The sequence below is a fragment of the Stigmatopora nigra genome, chromosome 22 (genome assembly GCF_051989575.1).
Source record: "Stigmatopora nigra isolate UIUO_SnigA chromosome 22, RoL_Snig_1.1, whole genome shotgun sequence".
Taxonomy (NCBI): Eukaryota; Metazoa; Chordata; class Actinopteri; order Syngnathiformes; family Syngnathidae; genus Stigmatopora; species Stigmatopora nigra.
The window spans coordinates 325,804-342,662 of record NC_135529.1 but is presented as its reverse complement, the minus strand read 5'-3'; the positions used below and the strand labels follow the sequence as shown (position 1 = coordinate 342,662).

Sequence of the window (16,859 nt, the reverse complement as noted above, 5' to 3'; positions counted from 1 at the left end):
TTCACTTACAAGATATCTGGCGCCATCTAGCATGGTGAATGGGTATAATGTCTAACCCACGGGTGTCAAAGTGGTGGCCCTGGGGCCAAATCTGGCCCACCGCATCATTTTGTGTGGCCAGAGAAAGTAAATCATGAGTGCCGACTTTCTGTTTTTGGATCAAATTTAAATAAAGAGTATAGATGTATGTTAAATTTCCTGATTTTCCCCCTTTTAAATCAATAATTTTAATTTTTTAATCTATTTTTTCTGTGTTTTTAGTTCAAAAATCCTTTTGTAAAATCTAAAGAACATATTAAAAAGCTAAAATCTGTTACCCTATGTAATATTACACAGTCTGTGTTTGATAAAAGACTAGAAGCCGACAGTCGATGGATTTCAGCGAAAGAGGTTATAATTTATTTACTGTTGCCCCCAGAAGTAACACTACAAATTTAGCGGATCCTTGGTTGAGTGAGGGCCTGCCAGCGACGCTTTATTGATGCTCACAGCTGCACAGTTACTAGACAAAGCTTAAAAATATAAAATTCATGAACAAGCAAGAGTTTGTGTATTTGGGAGATAGGTGGCTGCAACATGTCATTGATGGTTAAGTAAATGAATAAGTTGCAGAAAGTCCTTTTCAAAGTTCAACCAACAATAGTTGCTGCTCAGATAAAGAAAAAAGAATTAGTTTCAGTAAACACTAAATTATTCTCAGGCTGTGTAGTACATATTTTCAGCCCGTATTTTCAAACATATTTAAAAACAAATCAAAATGTGTACACAGTCCCTTTTTAAGGTTTGTTGTTATAGTGTGGCACGACCTGTGATTGAAAATAATCGCAGTTAGAGGTGCACTTCACTTGCTATTTGAGATGCAGACTGGTCAGTCATACAAGATTGACGTACTAATTGATTCTTTTCCCCCTCATTTGTCCAGTTGTTGTTTTCAAAATCTATTTTTGTCTTTTCAATGAGTCCCAAAGGGAAATGCCCACTTGCTGCTTGTCATGTGGTAGACGTGTATTGGTCTTTTTGTGGCATTTCTCTGTAGCCTGATAGAATCCCTCCTCCTCCTCCACCAACTCCACTTATGGTGGCCCATGCAGCCCCCCGCCCCCCCAGTCGACGCCTGGCGTTTACTTCCCCTGGCAGCTGTTTATTATTCTGAGCAGTTCAGCGACAACCCAAACACCGCTTGTAGACGTTTATGCTGAGACTTGACAACACTTGTACAGGTCTCAGAGGAAGGTTTGACTTGATTAATTTGCTTTGCTTTGAGGACGGCGACCAAGCCGCATATTTTTGTCATTTAGATTGTCCATATGTGAATACGTCTGTATTTTTTGTTGGTTGTGATCCATCCCTTGATTGTCTTTGCAGTGGGTTTAAAACAAACTACATCTTCCTCAAGGAAGTGGGAATATTTGCAGGTTGGATTGCAAATAGCACAACCTCTGTGGTCCATTATCTTTTGGGAGTTTGATTAATCAAATTAAAACTTTCCACATCAGTGCCTTGGAATTTTCTCCAATTGAGGTTGATTTAACATAATGACTGGCAGCTATTTGCTCACATATCCTCTCATATGGAATGGAATGGAATCAAACATACCGAAACAGAGTTGGCACTTCTTTTTCATGGGGAAAATGATTTTGATTGTATAATATTTTGTATTGAGAATCAAAATTTGTATCGTTTTCACCCAATACACCCAATATTATAAATTCGTTATGGAATCCATCTCAATTTAATCACAAATTCATTAATAACCAAGAATTAGCCGCATTGTTGTGAAATGGTTAGGGCTGAATATGTGGGGGAAATAATACATGGCGGATTGGTCCAATATTACTAGTTTAGTCTCCAAGAAAACTTTTTTTTCTGATTTATAAAAAAAAAACCATAAATAAGAAATGTTTCAAATGGAAAATTAAGACAAAAAAGATTTTGATTTGTGATAATATATTTGAAAGATACCCCTGTAATATCTAGTGTGATTGTTTTTTATTTTTTACTTTTTGTGTGTGAACATTATTGTGTTTTTGATTTACTTGACTTTGTCACGCCGGCCCACGTTGCAAATAGCATCTGTGTTCTGTACCTTTTTAAAAACAACCCCCATGTTGAAAGTATTTCCTCCCACACCTTGTCATGTGCTTGTCTTCAACACATTAATGTTGAAATCCTCTATGATGCTAAGAAAAGAAACATCTAAGCACCTAAAGCAAATACATTTGCACTGTACACTCCTCAAGCACTAACAAAGAAACATTTAACTAATACACAGTATTCGAACAGTGCGATATACTTGCCACTATTTTTGCCCCAAAAGTTTGAACAGATGTAACCTTCTTGAGCCAGCTCAGAATTTGCCACAAAATTGTGACTTTATGATCTCTAGAGGGAGCATTTTAACTTCTGTAAACAAGGCAATGTATAATTTTACTACAAGTATGTGTAATAGTACTGCAACTACAAGGGAAAATCTATGTCATACTTACTGTAAATTTGACAAAAAGTTCTCTTGGTTGTTGCTCCTTGAGATTAGATGTTACTCTTTTACAATCGGCTGGCCACCGATTCAGGTGGGATAGATTCCAGCAACCTCCGCGACCTTTGTGAGGATAAGCCAGGGGTGTCAGACTCGGGTTGGTTCGCGGGCTGCTTTAACGTCAACTTGATTGCACGTGGGCCAGTCCATTTTAGATGTAATATTTAGATTTTTTTTAATATAAATGGATTAAAATAACTTGATTAAAATCCCTGAATATTCAGTTTTTTATAGATCTAAAACAATGTTTATTTGAGCTTTTTTTTTCAATGTATTGTAGATTTTACCAAATTACTTTTTAACTAAACATTATACATTAAAAAATTGCAATTATTGATTTAAAAGTGGAAAATTAGGAAATTTAATATACATTTATACTCATGATTGACTTTCTCGGGCCGCACAAAAAGATGCGGCGGGCCAGATTTGGCCCCCGGGCTGCCACTTTGACACCTGTGGGATAAGCGGTTCAGAAAATGAATGAAGTAATAGATCCCAACTTGATTTTAGTGCATCCCAAATATTCATTAACTAAAAGTTATATTTTTTGACATTGTCCTACGCGTGTACGTCTGCCAAAAACTTTGCGTCGAAATTCATCAAACAGGGAGGCAAAGATGTGTGGAAACGAGAATCCTGTTTTACACGTTAAAAATGTGCCTCAATATATGAACTGTACAAGCTTTAGACAGCGTATTTATGTTCCTGATACTCCGAATGAGCTATTTACATTTTTTAGTCGTCTTACTGTTAGCTCTTCGAAGCTTCAAAGTCTATGTTTTGTGTTTGTACATAGGGTTAATTCCGCATATTTAACACAGTCTTTGGTGACGGAGCTACATTGTCTTCAGGGTTTGTCACGGCTGCTTCTGCTCTCTGCTGATAAAACACCCACGAACTCATACACACTTTGCCATCTGCAAGTTTATGATGCGTAGCCTCATGCAGAGGATGTGGGTCTGCCTCCAACCAAGTTAGTAAAATTCTATAACAAACCGGAAGTGTTATGAATGATGAATGAGGGGGAGACTCCAGAGATTTTATTGATGGTAAAAAATAAAATAAAATGTAAAAGAAGAGCTTTACTTTCATATTTAATCCATGCAGTGGTATGTAAAAGGAATTTCCGCCATTTTATTTTTAAACAAAGCATTGCAAAAGGCTTTGTGCCAAATGTCTTTCACATGCAGGTTATGTACGTATACATACTAGCTCTTGCCTGTCGCTTAAAATATTGCAGATTTTCCCATAGGCTGTGACGACCACTGATGAGATAAGCCAAAAATCAGTGGCATAATAGATATACCATACATGAGCTGACAACTGGAGACATTGTTGTGAGCCTGTGGATTAAGGTTGGCTTGTTATTGTTGCTTAGTAAGGCTATGTGTGGTCCAGGTGCAGTTGCTGATATAATTTATCTACCTTTATGAAAACATTCATCATGGTATGATTAGTCTTCTTTTCTTCTGCTAGCCATTCCTTTTGTTACTTTCCCTTTTTTTCCTCATTAGGGTCTTTAGAAATGTAAAAGTGAGTCAACGCCATTGTGGCAATGAAACATCCCCCAAAAACCCAAGATTTTGCTGTTGGCTAGAAAACTTCATTTGTTCGGTGTGCTGCATCTTGGCACACTATGTGCTCTTCCCTTTAGTTCCATTACTGTCATAGCCTGCGTTTTAGCTTTTTTTCCCCCAAGAAAATTGTTAATACTTGTGTAGAAAATTGGAACAAAATGACCACTGCCAATGTAAGCCTCTATTTTCTTCCAACCAGAAGTGGTGTAGGGATTGAATTGAACACATAGAAGCAAGTAGATGCAAATGTTAAGTATTCTATTTTGTTCTTTTAAACTGAATTTTCTGCTGTGGCCAAGTTCAAAATGATGTGTGGCAAATGTTGTTTTAATGGGCTAAACCACAGTAAAATATACTGGTGTTAGATGGTTAGTGTATTTCTGTCACTTACACGGCTGAGTGGATCAATGTTTTGTACTAAAAGGCATTAAAAGAACAATCTCTGCTCAGGGATTCATACTGTTTTAATGTTCAGATTGTTGTGATGGTGCTCTGAGGGTTAAAATCTAATATTAGACTTCTGACCCCACACAATTGATTAAATGACAGCGGCGTGTGTGGGAGGCATGTTCCCATTTTTATAATTCTGTGATGCTCAAGCAGAGCTGTCATCTATGCTTTGTTCGATTCTTTTTCAAACTCATTGCCGCCTTTCTTCCCTCCTCATTCTCTTCTCCTACTTCCCACTGTCATTCAAAGGGGTTCTTTTCTTTTTTTGTTCCCATTAGAAAGAAGACGCTTGTGTAGCAGGGTTATAACCACCAGGTCGCAACGATGAATCATGCTTGCTGCTTTCATAAGCGACCTAGGTTCTTGCTATGTCTGTCACGTTCATTGTCAAAGTCAACTATTTTTCCTTTTCTTTGTGCCAACAATGCCAGGGAAGAGCTGTTGGAGTCAAAGGCCTCCATCTCTTGTCCTTTGACATGGATCTACTGTCTCTCTAACTGTATATTGCCATTCTTTTTAAAGCATTTTGGCTGATCTTTCTGTAACATTATAAGAAGCAAAAATAAGAGTATTTCCGTTTTTATGCCACTAACAACTTACTTTCCGTCTTTTTTGACTTTGAAGGATTTCAGGGTTAGTCAGCTGTAGAAACGACATTCATGGGGGTGTGACAGAGAGTGCTTATGGCTGCGAAGGAGTATATATATATGTGTGTGTGTGTGTGTGTGTGTGTGTGTGTGTGTGTGTGTGTGCATTTGTTTATGCTGCTAGGCTTTAATTCAAGATGTTCCTTCCACTCAAAGGAGGTGATCTGTTATCATGGACACTTAGCAGTTGCGAGCACGCCATCACACATCGATACACATCAACAACATGAGACTGAGACTAATGACGTATTTACGTGTGTGCAGTTGTGTGTCAGCATTGTAGAAGCTATCTGGAATTCAATCAAGCTAGAAAACCTTTGATTTTTATTTTGTAAACTAAATTACAATTTCAATTACTGTCATTTTCAGTCTATGAAATGCTACTTTTAATCTCAATCCGAGCTCGGTGGCGTTTTTTTAAGTGGCATATTTTTGGATATTTGGAGAAAATCATCTTAATATATAAAATGAAAATATATTTCACATATTTTGCTCCACGGCCTGGCACATTTGCACTTGAAGGAGGCCACCATAACAGCCGTGATGGTTTTCTTCCTTCATTCTTGAAGCCTGGATTGGGTTTTTGGCTCAATACTCATTCTCTGTGTCATTCTATGGGCAGGAACCCGAATGTGGCATCGAGTGGGTAAAAATTGTGAGAAATAGAAAGGCAATTAATCAATCAATGATTGCTGTTTGTGCCACAACACAAAAACATTTGCAAAAGTACAATAAAGAACAACTATTAAAGATTACTTCTCCATAACTACTGTAGATTAGCATCAGTCTTTTTAGCAGTGTTTTTCCTGTATTGATATTGTACTTAAGCAAGAGTCTTTAGAGTCCATTTTCACTGTTCTAACATTTTATAGACTATTTTCCCTAATTGTGAGACATGAAAAAAACATTTTATTGCATTGATGCGGCCCACCTAGATAAGAAATAGTCTCATCTTGCTTCATGATTCCCGGGGGTGATTCAACACCCCCACCTGCATCTTTTTTATCGTCCAGATAGTCTCATGATAGACCCCCTGAGACATATGTTTATTTCTGTATTTCTTTCTCACCTGGAAAGAGGCAAAAACTACAGAATCCTGCATCAAATAGAGAAGAAATATTCCTACCTGAAGAATAGAGAAATTAGATTAAATTTAACTTCTTTCCCAGGTATTTTATTAAGACTTAAAAACCTACCACTACGATAGCAGGGTTGAGCAATTCTTATAGATGATATAAATCTGTCTTCCCCTTAGATATAAAAAACCTGACTCCAGAGAAGAATGAGGATAAAATTGGCCACACCATGAGGTAGCCAAAGTTAATAGCTTGCTGTCAAGTAGGCCCTTTGAAAATTAGATGCATTTTTTTAGGTTTATGGCGCTGTGCGAGGTCTGATTTCCCTATGAGGGCATGGTAACCCCACTACGTTAGTAAGCTAAATTCACTGTGATATTTGCTCAAACTCTGAAATGGGGGAAGTGGTAAGCCATTGCAGGCTCCAAAAGGTGTCTCGGTGATTGTTTTTCCAGGTTCAAAGACCTCATTATTGTGGGGGAAAAAACATTACCTGTCGTAGTTCTTAATGTAGTTTTAAGCATGTTTTTGTGTTAAGAAAATGTATAAAACTTCCTTGAAAAAGCCAGTGAAGGTCTAGAAAAGATTTACAGCTGCAAACCCATGCTATAACTTATTTTCATAGTGCCACACTTTGACTCCACAGCAACAACAAGAGAAGAATGTTTTCATTTTCGTGGCTGATGGTGGCTCATGCATATGCATCATCGAGCAGCTTCATACCTGCAGGACCCCGCAGATTTATGACAATTATTTTCTTTTCCCTTTTGTAAATATATATTTTATGCACTGCTTGCAGCCAGTACTTTATTGCTGGAAATTTATGCACGGATGTGTGTACAAGTGTGAGGGGGAGCCGTGCCAAGTGATAGATGGTAGTCGAGTAAGAATCCACCACATGGCTGCTCTGAATCAACACCCAGAAAGAGCATTAGTCTTCATGTATGTCATTTTGATGTTCAATATGTATCTCCAAACTAAAAAAAAATATATATACTTTGCTTCGCAATAACACACTTCCTCCACTTCCAATCAAAGGTGTCCAAGGAAAATAGTATGTAATGTTATTTTAAAAAGACCATGACCGAGTTATAACTCATCTTTACCAAATCAACTTTCCTTATTAAAATTAATTTATGTTTTTAATCAAATAAAAAGCACTATGTATTAACTATTGTTGTGCTTGGTTTTCAGGTGAACAAGCAGCAGCTCCAAGCAATCAAGGACCGTTTCCAGTCATTTCTCAATGGGGAAACTCAAATTATGGCTGACGAAGCCTTCTGCAATGCAGTGAGGAGTTACTATGAGGTAAGAGCACATCCCTTTTCCTTTGTTTTTTTTCCCTACCTACTAGGTTTTCCAAACCATGTTGGATCAGATTGTTGCCTTGGAATTTTTTTCCCTTAGATAACATTGGAATTTTGTACCATAAACACAGAGCTGCTGCTTTCTAAAGTTGTGTAACACACTGCACATAACGAAGGAACTACATGCTCTAAAGCAAGGATGGTCAAGTCCTGTGCTCGAGAGACCCTATCCAGTCTGATTTCCATATTACCCTCCTCTACCACACCTGAATCAAATGATCAACTCATCAGAAATCTGTCCAAAGGCTACATACCGAACACGATTAATTGATTCAGGTATGTTGGTGGAGGGACACATGGAAAACCGACCGGATAGGGACCGGACTTGGTCACCTCTGGTCTACAGGATACCACAATATTTTTTTCTCCTGTTTTTTTTAACTGGCGTCTACATATTGTCACATTTTGACTAATGTTGGGCCAGAGTCTTGATATTATTTATACAAGTGTGGCCTATATGACTTCAGCACTATCTGCAGCCAAGTGAACACACACACACACACACACACACACACACATACATATTGCTCGGAGGTGCGCTTCATTTGTGTGCCCGACACTTAAAACTGGGTGAAATGTGGCATGAAGCTGGCCTAATGGTAGACAGAATTGATGGCAGTAGTAAACCCCCCCTCATTCCGACAATCCGAAATAGAGCTCAGAGCGAAAAAGCCATGGAAGACGTGATGAAAAGATGGAATATGCAGAGATCAGCTACGGAGTAGTCACTTCCAGTCCTTTATTTGAAACATACATTCTATGCCTGTAGACACAGTATCATAATTTCGGATTTGAATGTGCATATAGAAAATCGTCTATCAAAAGCCTTTTTTCTATTGTTTTTGAAAGCTAGAAAATACAATAGTATTCGAGAAACCCTGTCGCCTTTAGGAACCCCTAGACTTAATTTACTGTTGAAACAACTCGTATGTTAACTAGAACTTCATTGTGCACAAGCTAGTGTAGAGGCTCTGCACATATAGTTAGTTATGTGCCTAATCCACGTAGAAGCCCGGTTTACCCAAATTTTGAACCTCCATCATACCTGGGCGCTCTATCCCAAACTTAACTTTCCTGACCTAATACTTGGGTTGGTCAAAAATGACAAAACAGTGTTGTTGAGGGCAAAGAAATGTGAGCAAAAATACTAGTCTTCTTTAGAAAATAGCACTTTGCAGAGACCTTTGAGCTCCCACCACAATCCCCAAATGGGTTACCAGTGGTATTTAAGTGTGGAACCCCCTGTGCTGTAGCAGTCATTTAATGTTGTATACAGCAGGAGTCCAGCCTGCTCCTCAGGTGTTTGACATTTGCTGATACCAGAGGGGAGAAATTACTGTCTTTCTGTCTCTCTTCGTCCCTTTCTGTCTGTCTTCGTCTCTTTCTGTCTGTCTTCGTCTCTTTCTTTCTGTCTTCGTCTCGTTCTGTCTGTTAAATAGTTGTTGTTTGGGTAGAGAGTGGTTCAGTTAGTCAATTCATAGATTTTATGTTACTTGTGTTTGTTTCATTAGATTGACAGTTCGCTTTTATATTAGTTTTTGATTAGGTAATCAGGCTTATTAGGTTTTTAAAAAAAATACTATATTTGATTGTTTTTATGGCTCCTGTATGTTTAGTTGGATCTATTTTTATATTTGCTTTTTGGTTAACTACATATTTAGTCAGCAAAATTTGCTCTGATGACTTTAACCGATCTAACCTATACATTCAACCTAATTCCAGGATTGTTACCTTCTTGGTGCATTTGCTTTTATCTGCATGGGCTTATTACTTTTATTTTTTTTCTGTGTGTGCAACCTCCTTATTCTAATTAAAGTTCACATTTGATTATGAGTCATAAAAACGCAAACATGTCAAACCACATCAGGGAACGGAAATTAACGGCAGCAGTCACCATTTGGTGCAATGGCATCAATTATTCCTTCATTCTGGACACATTGCAAGTCATTTTATTAATTCATGAGAACATGACTCATTCGCCACAATAGACATTGGAATGCAGTTGATAACATGCTTCTTATTTGGTGAATCGATATAAATTGTGGGACTGTATAATAAATACATAGGATAAAGATTTTTTCAGCATGGAATTATAACCGAGAAGTTACAAAAGTTAAGTGCCCTGTCAGTTTATTGGGTTTGTTGAATGTATGTTGGTTATTTAAATTGTGTAATTGTGTAGCCTGGTAGGTAATGAGTTCGTTTTTTTGTTTTGTTTATTTAGCTCACTAGTTCATTGCTTCATTGTTTCATTTAGCTTGGTCATGAAATCTATATTTTATGAAATGCTCTGGTTTTTAGCAGGATTGTTACATTCAATAAAGAAGCTATTGTTCTAATGTATATGGGATCAGTTAACAGTCATTCATAATAGTGATTTTTAGATCCTTTTTTTCCCCACTAATTCCTATTTGACCCTCATGATGTTCAATAATATAGACCTATTACAGAGAATTTTGATTTTAGCGTTTAATGATAGGGCCTGTTTTAATTTGCTCTCTTGCTTTGCTGTCATCTAAATAATTGAGTAGACTTTTTAAAGGGCAATTACAAGGAGCGGCGGGAAAGGGGTGGCGGCGTCTTGCTGCTCTATTCATTAGTAATTATCACTGACATTCACAAAATACATGGAGCCATTTTCTCCATGGCATACAATACTTTATATAAACACAATGTACTACTACACATCAGAAAAATTTGGTTTAAAGTAACAGTTTTTGGACTGAGGTCACACATTTTTTTTGGTTTTATCTATTGAGTTTGTATTTAAAAGTACCCATTTACATTTATAAAACCTGTAAATTTAGAGCACCCCAATATCCTTAGTATTCCCTAAATTGTATAGAAAGCCTAAAAATGTACACATTTTCTGAAGGAAAATAAAAGATATTTCCTATCAAACTAAAATGAAAATCTCACATGAAGTTTATTACAAAAAAATAGTCTTCAATTCAATTATGTTGGATTAAAAAACAACACCATTTTTTCAGAATAGGCAGAAGGTCACAATTTTGAGATAAAAGGTAAAATTTTAAAAGTTGAAATCCATTGGTAAAAAAATGAAAACTGAAGAAAGATTAGGCCATAATAGAATTTAAGGTAAAAAGTTTTAATTTTATATAACTGTAGTAATTTTGCAAGAACTCAATAATGTAAAAATTAAATGTAAAAATTATATTTTCCAAAGGCAAGAGAAAAAAAAGGACGGTTTTAAGAGTGCAGTAATAGGTTGTAATAAAACTAAACTTTTTTTTCCATAAAAGTGGTCATTGGACTATGGCTTATTTTATTTTCATGTTAATTTTGCATTGATTCCTTTTATTTTCAGGGTTTCCTGAAGACCGAACGAGTATGCCGCATGGTACATAGCGGCAGCTGCTCGGCAAGCGACTTCCGTGCGGTGTTCAAGAAAAACATCGAGCGTCGTGTCCGCAGCCTCCCTGAAATTGACGGCCTAAGTAAAGAAACGGTGCTCACCTCCTGGATCGCAAAATACGACGCTATCTACAGGGGAGATGACGACATGCGGCGGCAGCCGCAACGTGCACAACTTAGCACGGTGTCAGAATTGATCCTCAGCAAAGAGCAACTGTATGAAATGTTTCAGCACATCCTTGGAGTCAGGAAGTTCGAGCACCAGCTGCTCTACAACGCCTGTCAGGTTGTTAAGTCTCCTTTTTTAAAATCTAATTTCCTATTAACTTTCAATTTAAAAAAAACAACTTAAATTTAACCTTTTTTCAAATAAAATTAATTACTTAACCAAACCAAAGTACGATTGGCTGGCCACCAATTCAGGGTATGTCCTGCGTTGTGCCCGTTGTTAGGTGGGATAAAATCCAGCACCCCTGCGGCCCATGTAAGGATAAGCGGTTCAGAAAATGAATGGAAAAGAACTGAGTGGGGCTGATTTCATAATAATGTTGAAATCATACCATTCTAGAGTCAAAGACAGACAAAGTGAAAAATAACTTCAGATTTTTATACTCATCTTTGAATTTTATGAGACACAAGCATTGCATTGGATTTGTATTACACCTGGCTATTACTGAAGAGATGAGTGCTATTATGTCCACATTCTTCCGCTTTTAGAGCAGGCATCATTTCCATCTAAAGATTTACACGTTTTGTACATGACACAAATTGTCCCCTTCTGGAGCAAAATGTGGTAATTTTCTTGATTCAAGTGTTTTCATCGTGTTCACCTGTCTTGTTTTTGATTGTATTTCCAATCACTTGATTTGCTTCTCCTCACATAGTCCGTGTTGGTCACGGCTTGCAACGATCACCTTATTATGCCGCGCAGATTGTGTATTTTTTTCCCCACGGAAGGTGAGATGTACTCCTCCACTGTTAAAGCTTCCTAAGTACTAAAAGCTGGTAAACATAACCGTACATCAACCTCCATATAGTCCTTTACGAGCCCTGCAGCCCCTTAAAAACATTTTATTAGTCTAGAGTCATCTTCTTGCTTGTCCTCTTGTTGGAATGGATGCTTTTTCAGAATGCACTGGCACTTTCCATAGCAGAGAGGTTGCATTCCATGTCCCAAGAGCAAGCTTCCTACCTTCAGCCACCACCATTTACCATTCCCATGGGATTTGAGCCCAATTGAAAATCAAATGTGATTGGTAGAGTCTCCTGTCACTCTCCAAACATACATAGTTTGGGCTTCCCTAAAAATCATAAAGGTTGAGAATTCTGATTGCATGAAATGGTTTCAGCTAAGTAGATGTTGTGGATTTTTAAATGTTATATCATACCACTTATCCTCACAAGAGTCAGACGGGGTGCTGCAGCCTATCCAATAGCAGCCAATATCAGGGCACAAGGACAACCTTTCATCCTCACAGTCATACCTAGGGGCAATTTGGCGTGTTGACCCAGTCTACAGTGCATGTTTTTGGGATGTGAGAGGAAGCCGGAATACGCGGAGAAAACCCATGAAAGCCCAAGGAGAACATGCAAACTCCACTCAGTGAGCACCGCCCTGGGAAAAAAACAACCACCCCATTTCTATGTGTGCTGTCATTCAATGTGAAGCAAATGTTTAGATGGAAATAATGCCGCTGGAGACGGACTTTAATTGTTCCGCAACCAATCATCATTAATATTTGTGCTAATTGACGAAACCTGGCATATATTCCCGCACAATGTTAAATTTCTAGCAATTTTGCAGCACCAGGGGAAACAACAACTCATCAGGATTTTCTTCAGTAACTTCTGCTTTCTGATTATCCTAATTTTCACCTGTGTAGTTTGTTATTCATCTGCCAATGATTGGCTCATCATATTTTTTTAATTTTTGAACATTTCAGTTGGACAACGTGGACGAGCAGGCTGCTCAGATACGCCGAGAACTGGATGAACGTTTACAGCTGGTGGAACCAATCCCCAAGGTGAGAAGCAATCCAATCTAACACAATACGCCTTACAATCTATTCAATTCCAGAATTAAGCCACTTTTAATTATACCTGCTTCTGTTATGTAATTTGCTCATTCATTCATTTTGCGTGCCGCATACCCTCACAAGGATTGCATGGGTGATGGAGACTATCCCAGCTAACTGGGCGACAGGCAGGGTACACCCTGATTTGGTTAATGCAGAGCACGGTGTGGCAAATAACCATTCACCCACTCATACCTACAGACCAGACAATTTGGATTGTTCAATTGGTTTACAATGCATGCTTTTGGGATCTGGAATGAAACCAGACTATACCTGGATAAAATGCAATAGGTGAACATTCAAACTCCACACAGGAAGGCCAAAGCCCTGGATTGACACAGTCTCAGGACTGTGAGGTGGACGTGCTAACCATTCATTCGTAAATACCCAAAATTGGTGGAGCCAATCAAACGTTAAAGTAGACACAACGGCATCTCAATGACCTATGGCTTGCATTGAATAGAAACTCAGAATTAAGGGTCATTCCGTCCACTGGTTTTGACTCATTTAGAATTGCCATTTCATTATAAAACAACGAGTTTGACAGCGTTCAAAATGGTAAAACACAAACAACTTGCTAAGAATTGGTAATGGGTAATGCTTGTCTTACAGGAGGGAAGATGCCCCAAGTTCGTGTCACCTGACATGGATGGACTCTATGCTGAGGAACTGCGTTCATCCATCAACCTATTGATGGCCAACCTTGAGAGCCTTCCCGTGTCCAAAGGAGGGCCTGACTTCAAACAGAAGCTCAAGCGCTCCTCCATCAACAACTCCTTCATGGAACTCGTTGATGAAGTCGATGTGTTGTCAAAGTCCGATGTGTTGCTCTCCTTCACACTTGAAGTGAGTCCAGGTTAAATGGAAATGTACTTTTGAGCATTAATTCCAATGAATATTTGTCTGAAAAAATATATATTTACAGAGATTTATTGTACGCAAAAAAAGCAATTACTTTTATACCTCGTCTGGAAAATTTTGTTCCTTGAGTCATTCACACATGACCTGAAATTTAGAAGGTTAGTGTGACTGAATATAGCTCATCTTTGTGTCCTTCATATTATTAGTTCACTTTTCACATGTTTTACTTATTATTTTTTTCAAGTACAAAAGGCACATCTACAGTATAAGGCAAGGGTTTTTGGTGCATGGCTACCAAACTCAATAACCCAGCTCTATAAGATCTATGTACTTCTGTATCACGTCTATTTAGGTGCTGATCATGGAGGTTCAGGGGCTTAAGTCTGTGGCTCCAAACAGGATTGTGTACTGCACCATGGAAGTAGAAGGAGGTGAGAAACTGCAAACAGACCAGGCTGAAGCCTCCAGACCACAGTGAGTCAATTTAACATCAAATTGCTGGAAAACAGTGGATGTGACCGTCATTTTCCATATGTTGCCATTTATATGTTTTCATGTAGTACTATTTCGTTGTGGTAGTGTACTTGTCTGTTGCCCTACACTTGTGTTTGAAAGGTCAGAATTGTTTCTTGAAAGTGTAGATGTTTGAGACCGTTCAAAGTACTTTGATTTAACTGTTTAACATTACAAACAAAAATGACACAAGTGCATGGAATAATCAGTTGGCGGTATACTTTCCTAATTATTATTACATTATTTCAAAAAACAATTTAGGTGTACACCTGGGTAAACAAGTTCAAATGGCTCCGTCCATTTGTTTGTCATATTATCACGACTAATGTGCATTTGTCCACACATTGTAGCAAATATTTCTGCAAGTGCGTTATACCTGATTCTTGACCATCCATCATACCTATTTCTAAATATACTCAATTCGTTTAGAGTGAAAACATATTCAATTTTTCCTGTAATCACTACATTCTGCTTTTCAAATGGTGAGCTGCTTGCTTCCGTCTGGTCTGTGGGGGTCCAAGGAATAATGAGGCTGCCCTTTCATGCCTCCACCTCCAACACTGTGTGCGCCCAGAATATCCCAATTACAAGTGCCTACCTGTTCTTACGGGCTCCTTCAGCCTGGCTACATTTAGCAGCCACTTATTACAGTTATTTTTTTTTCAAATTAATACACCGTACAGTATAAGCTGTGATTATAAACTTGTATTTGATCTAAAGACAACAAATACCCTTAGAAAATGAAATGTCACTTACACAGAAATTACATTTAATAATCACATACACACCCACATAAACACAATCTCATCCTTTATAGTGAAACTTGAATAAATTGAACAGGAGGTTGACCTGACTCAATCTCATATGTGGAGTCACAGAATTTAAAAGACATAAAAACTGATAACAAAACTCTGCCTAAAGCTATGGAACCCATTTTATTGAAAAAGTAGCCTAAAAATAGAACATAATACTACCATAAAGAACTACAGTCAATCTAACTTAGACTAAAGCGGACCTGCAGTCATAAAACAAAATATCAAAAAATAGAACAGACATTTTGAATCAGGTGAATTGGAGTTTTATAAATCAGAACCACAGTATAATGCCATCAGAGAAAACCTAATGTAAACACTGAGCTTGAGTAATTAGATCGTATGCTTGACACAAAACCGAAGGGAATCAAAGCTTATTAAATGAAAATAATTATTTGCAAAAATATCATTAACATCACTGTGAATATGTGGATTAATATGTACTGTCTCTTATTAAATAAATCAAATTCAAACACAAATAGAAGCTAAAAAGAAAGATCACAAAATAAAAAAGCCCGAAAGAACATTAAATTCAACGTAAAAAATAAATAAATGCCAACAAAACCATTGTATAGTACTATTAGAACCCGAAAAGGCTATTTTTGGGTTAGAGGTCAGAGGTAGTTTATATGTGCATGTTTACATGGATGGGAGTGCGCATTGGTCCAGTAACGCCTTCTCAACTCAGTTACCATGGAAACTGCAAATATGTTGGAGAACGTTTTGACATTTCATCTTCGTATCCGCCGCCTGGTGGGGTAGTGGTTCGACCCGCCTGACCTCGATGCAGGCAGGCGTGGACTCGATTCCTGCTGGTGGTTGTATGATTGGGAGTGCGAATAGTCGTCTGCCGTATGTGTTGACTGGTCTAGAGTATAATCAGCTTTTTATTTGTCAGCTATTGTTTGCTATTTATAAGTCAGATGGTATAGGCTCCAACAATTATTCTAGGAATGGAAAAACAGTGAATGAAGGAGTATATTTGTATCCGAAAAGAAAATAATCACATTTGCAGTCATGTCTTATTCATAGCGTAAATAATAATAATAATAATAATGGGGCATAGGCTTGTCATCATCATTGACTCAACAAAAGATTTATTGTCATCATACCCAGCTATGTATCCATAAGGTTCCTTTTCCCGGCAAAAGACCCCAATAAGTGATAATTATCACACCCGAGCGATCACTTACCTCACACTGTCTCTCACTTACCTTCAGTCAGCCAGTAGGAGGCAGATCTAAGTTATTACACAGAAGGGATTGTGTGTTGTGTTACCGCAAGTTTAGAGTCCTGATGGATGTGGGGGAAAAAACTGTCCTTAAGCCTATTTGTCTGTACTTTGTAAAGGTACATCATCACTTTCTTGACGCTGGATCCTTGCACAAAATTGAACGCAGTCAGCTATTTTGTTACAAAATATATGTTTTATAATGTTCACGCTCATTCATTCCTACATTTTCTATAGCGTTTCTCTTCACAAGAGTCACAGGGGCTGTTTGTGGCTATCTTAGCCAACTATGGGCACCAGGCGGGGGATACTTTGTATTGGTTGCCATCCAATTGAAGG

General features: G+C 37.9%; 1 protein-coding gene across 1 annotated transcript in view; it reads left to right on the top strand.

Moving 5' to 3' along the window:
- The window catches only part of LOC144215674 (calcium-dependent secretion activator 2-like), a 71,414-nt gene that overhangs the window by 2,326 nt on the left and 52,229 nt on the right, over nucleotides 1-16,859 (top strand). The window contains exons 2-6 of the mRNA XM_077744754.1: nucleotides 7,481-7,594; nucleotides 10,982-11,314; nucleotides 12,972-13,052; nucleotides 13,716-13,949; nucleotides 14,317-14,438. Coding sequence (XP_077600880.1) covers nucleotides 7,481-7,594; nucleotides 10,982-11,314; nucleotides 12,972-13,052; nucleotides 13,716-13,949; nucleotides 14,317-14,438 — 884 coding nt within the window. The remainder of the gene's footprint in view (nucleotides 1-7,480; nucleotides 7,595-10,981; nucleotides 11,315-12,971; nucleotides 13,053-13,715; nucleotides 13,950-14,316; nucleotides 14,439-16,859) is intronic.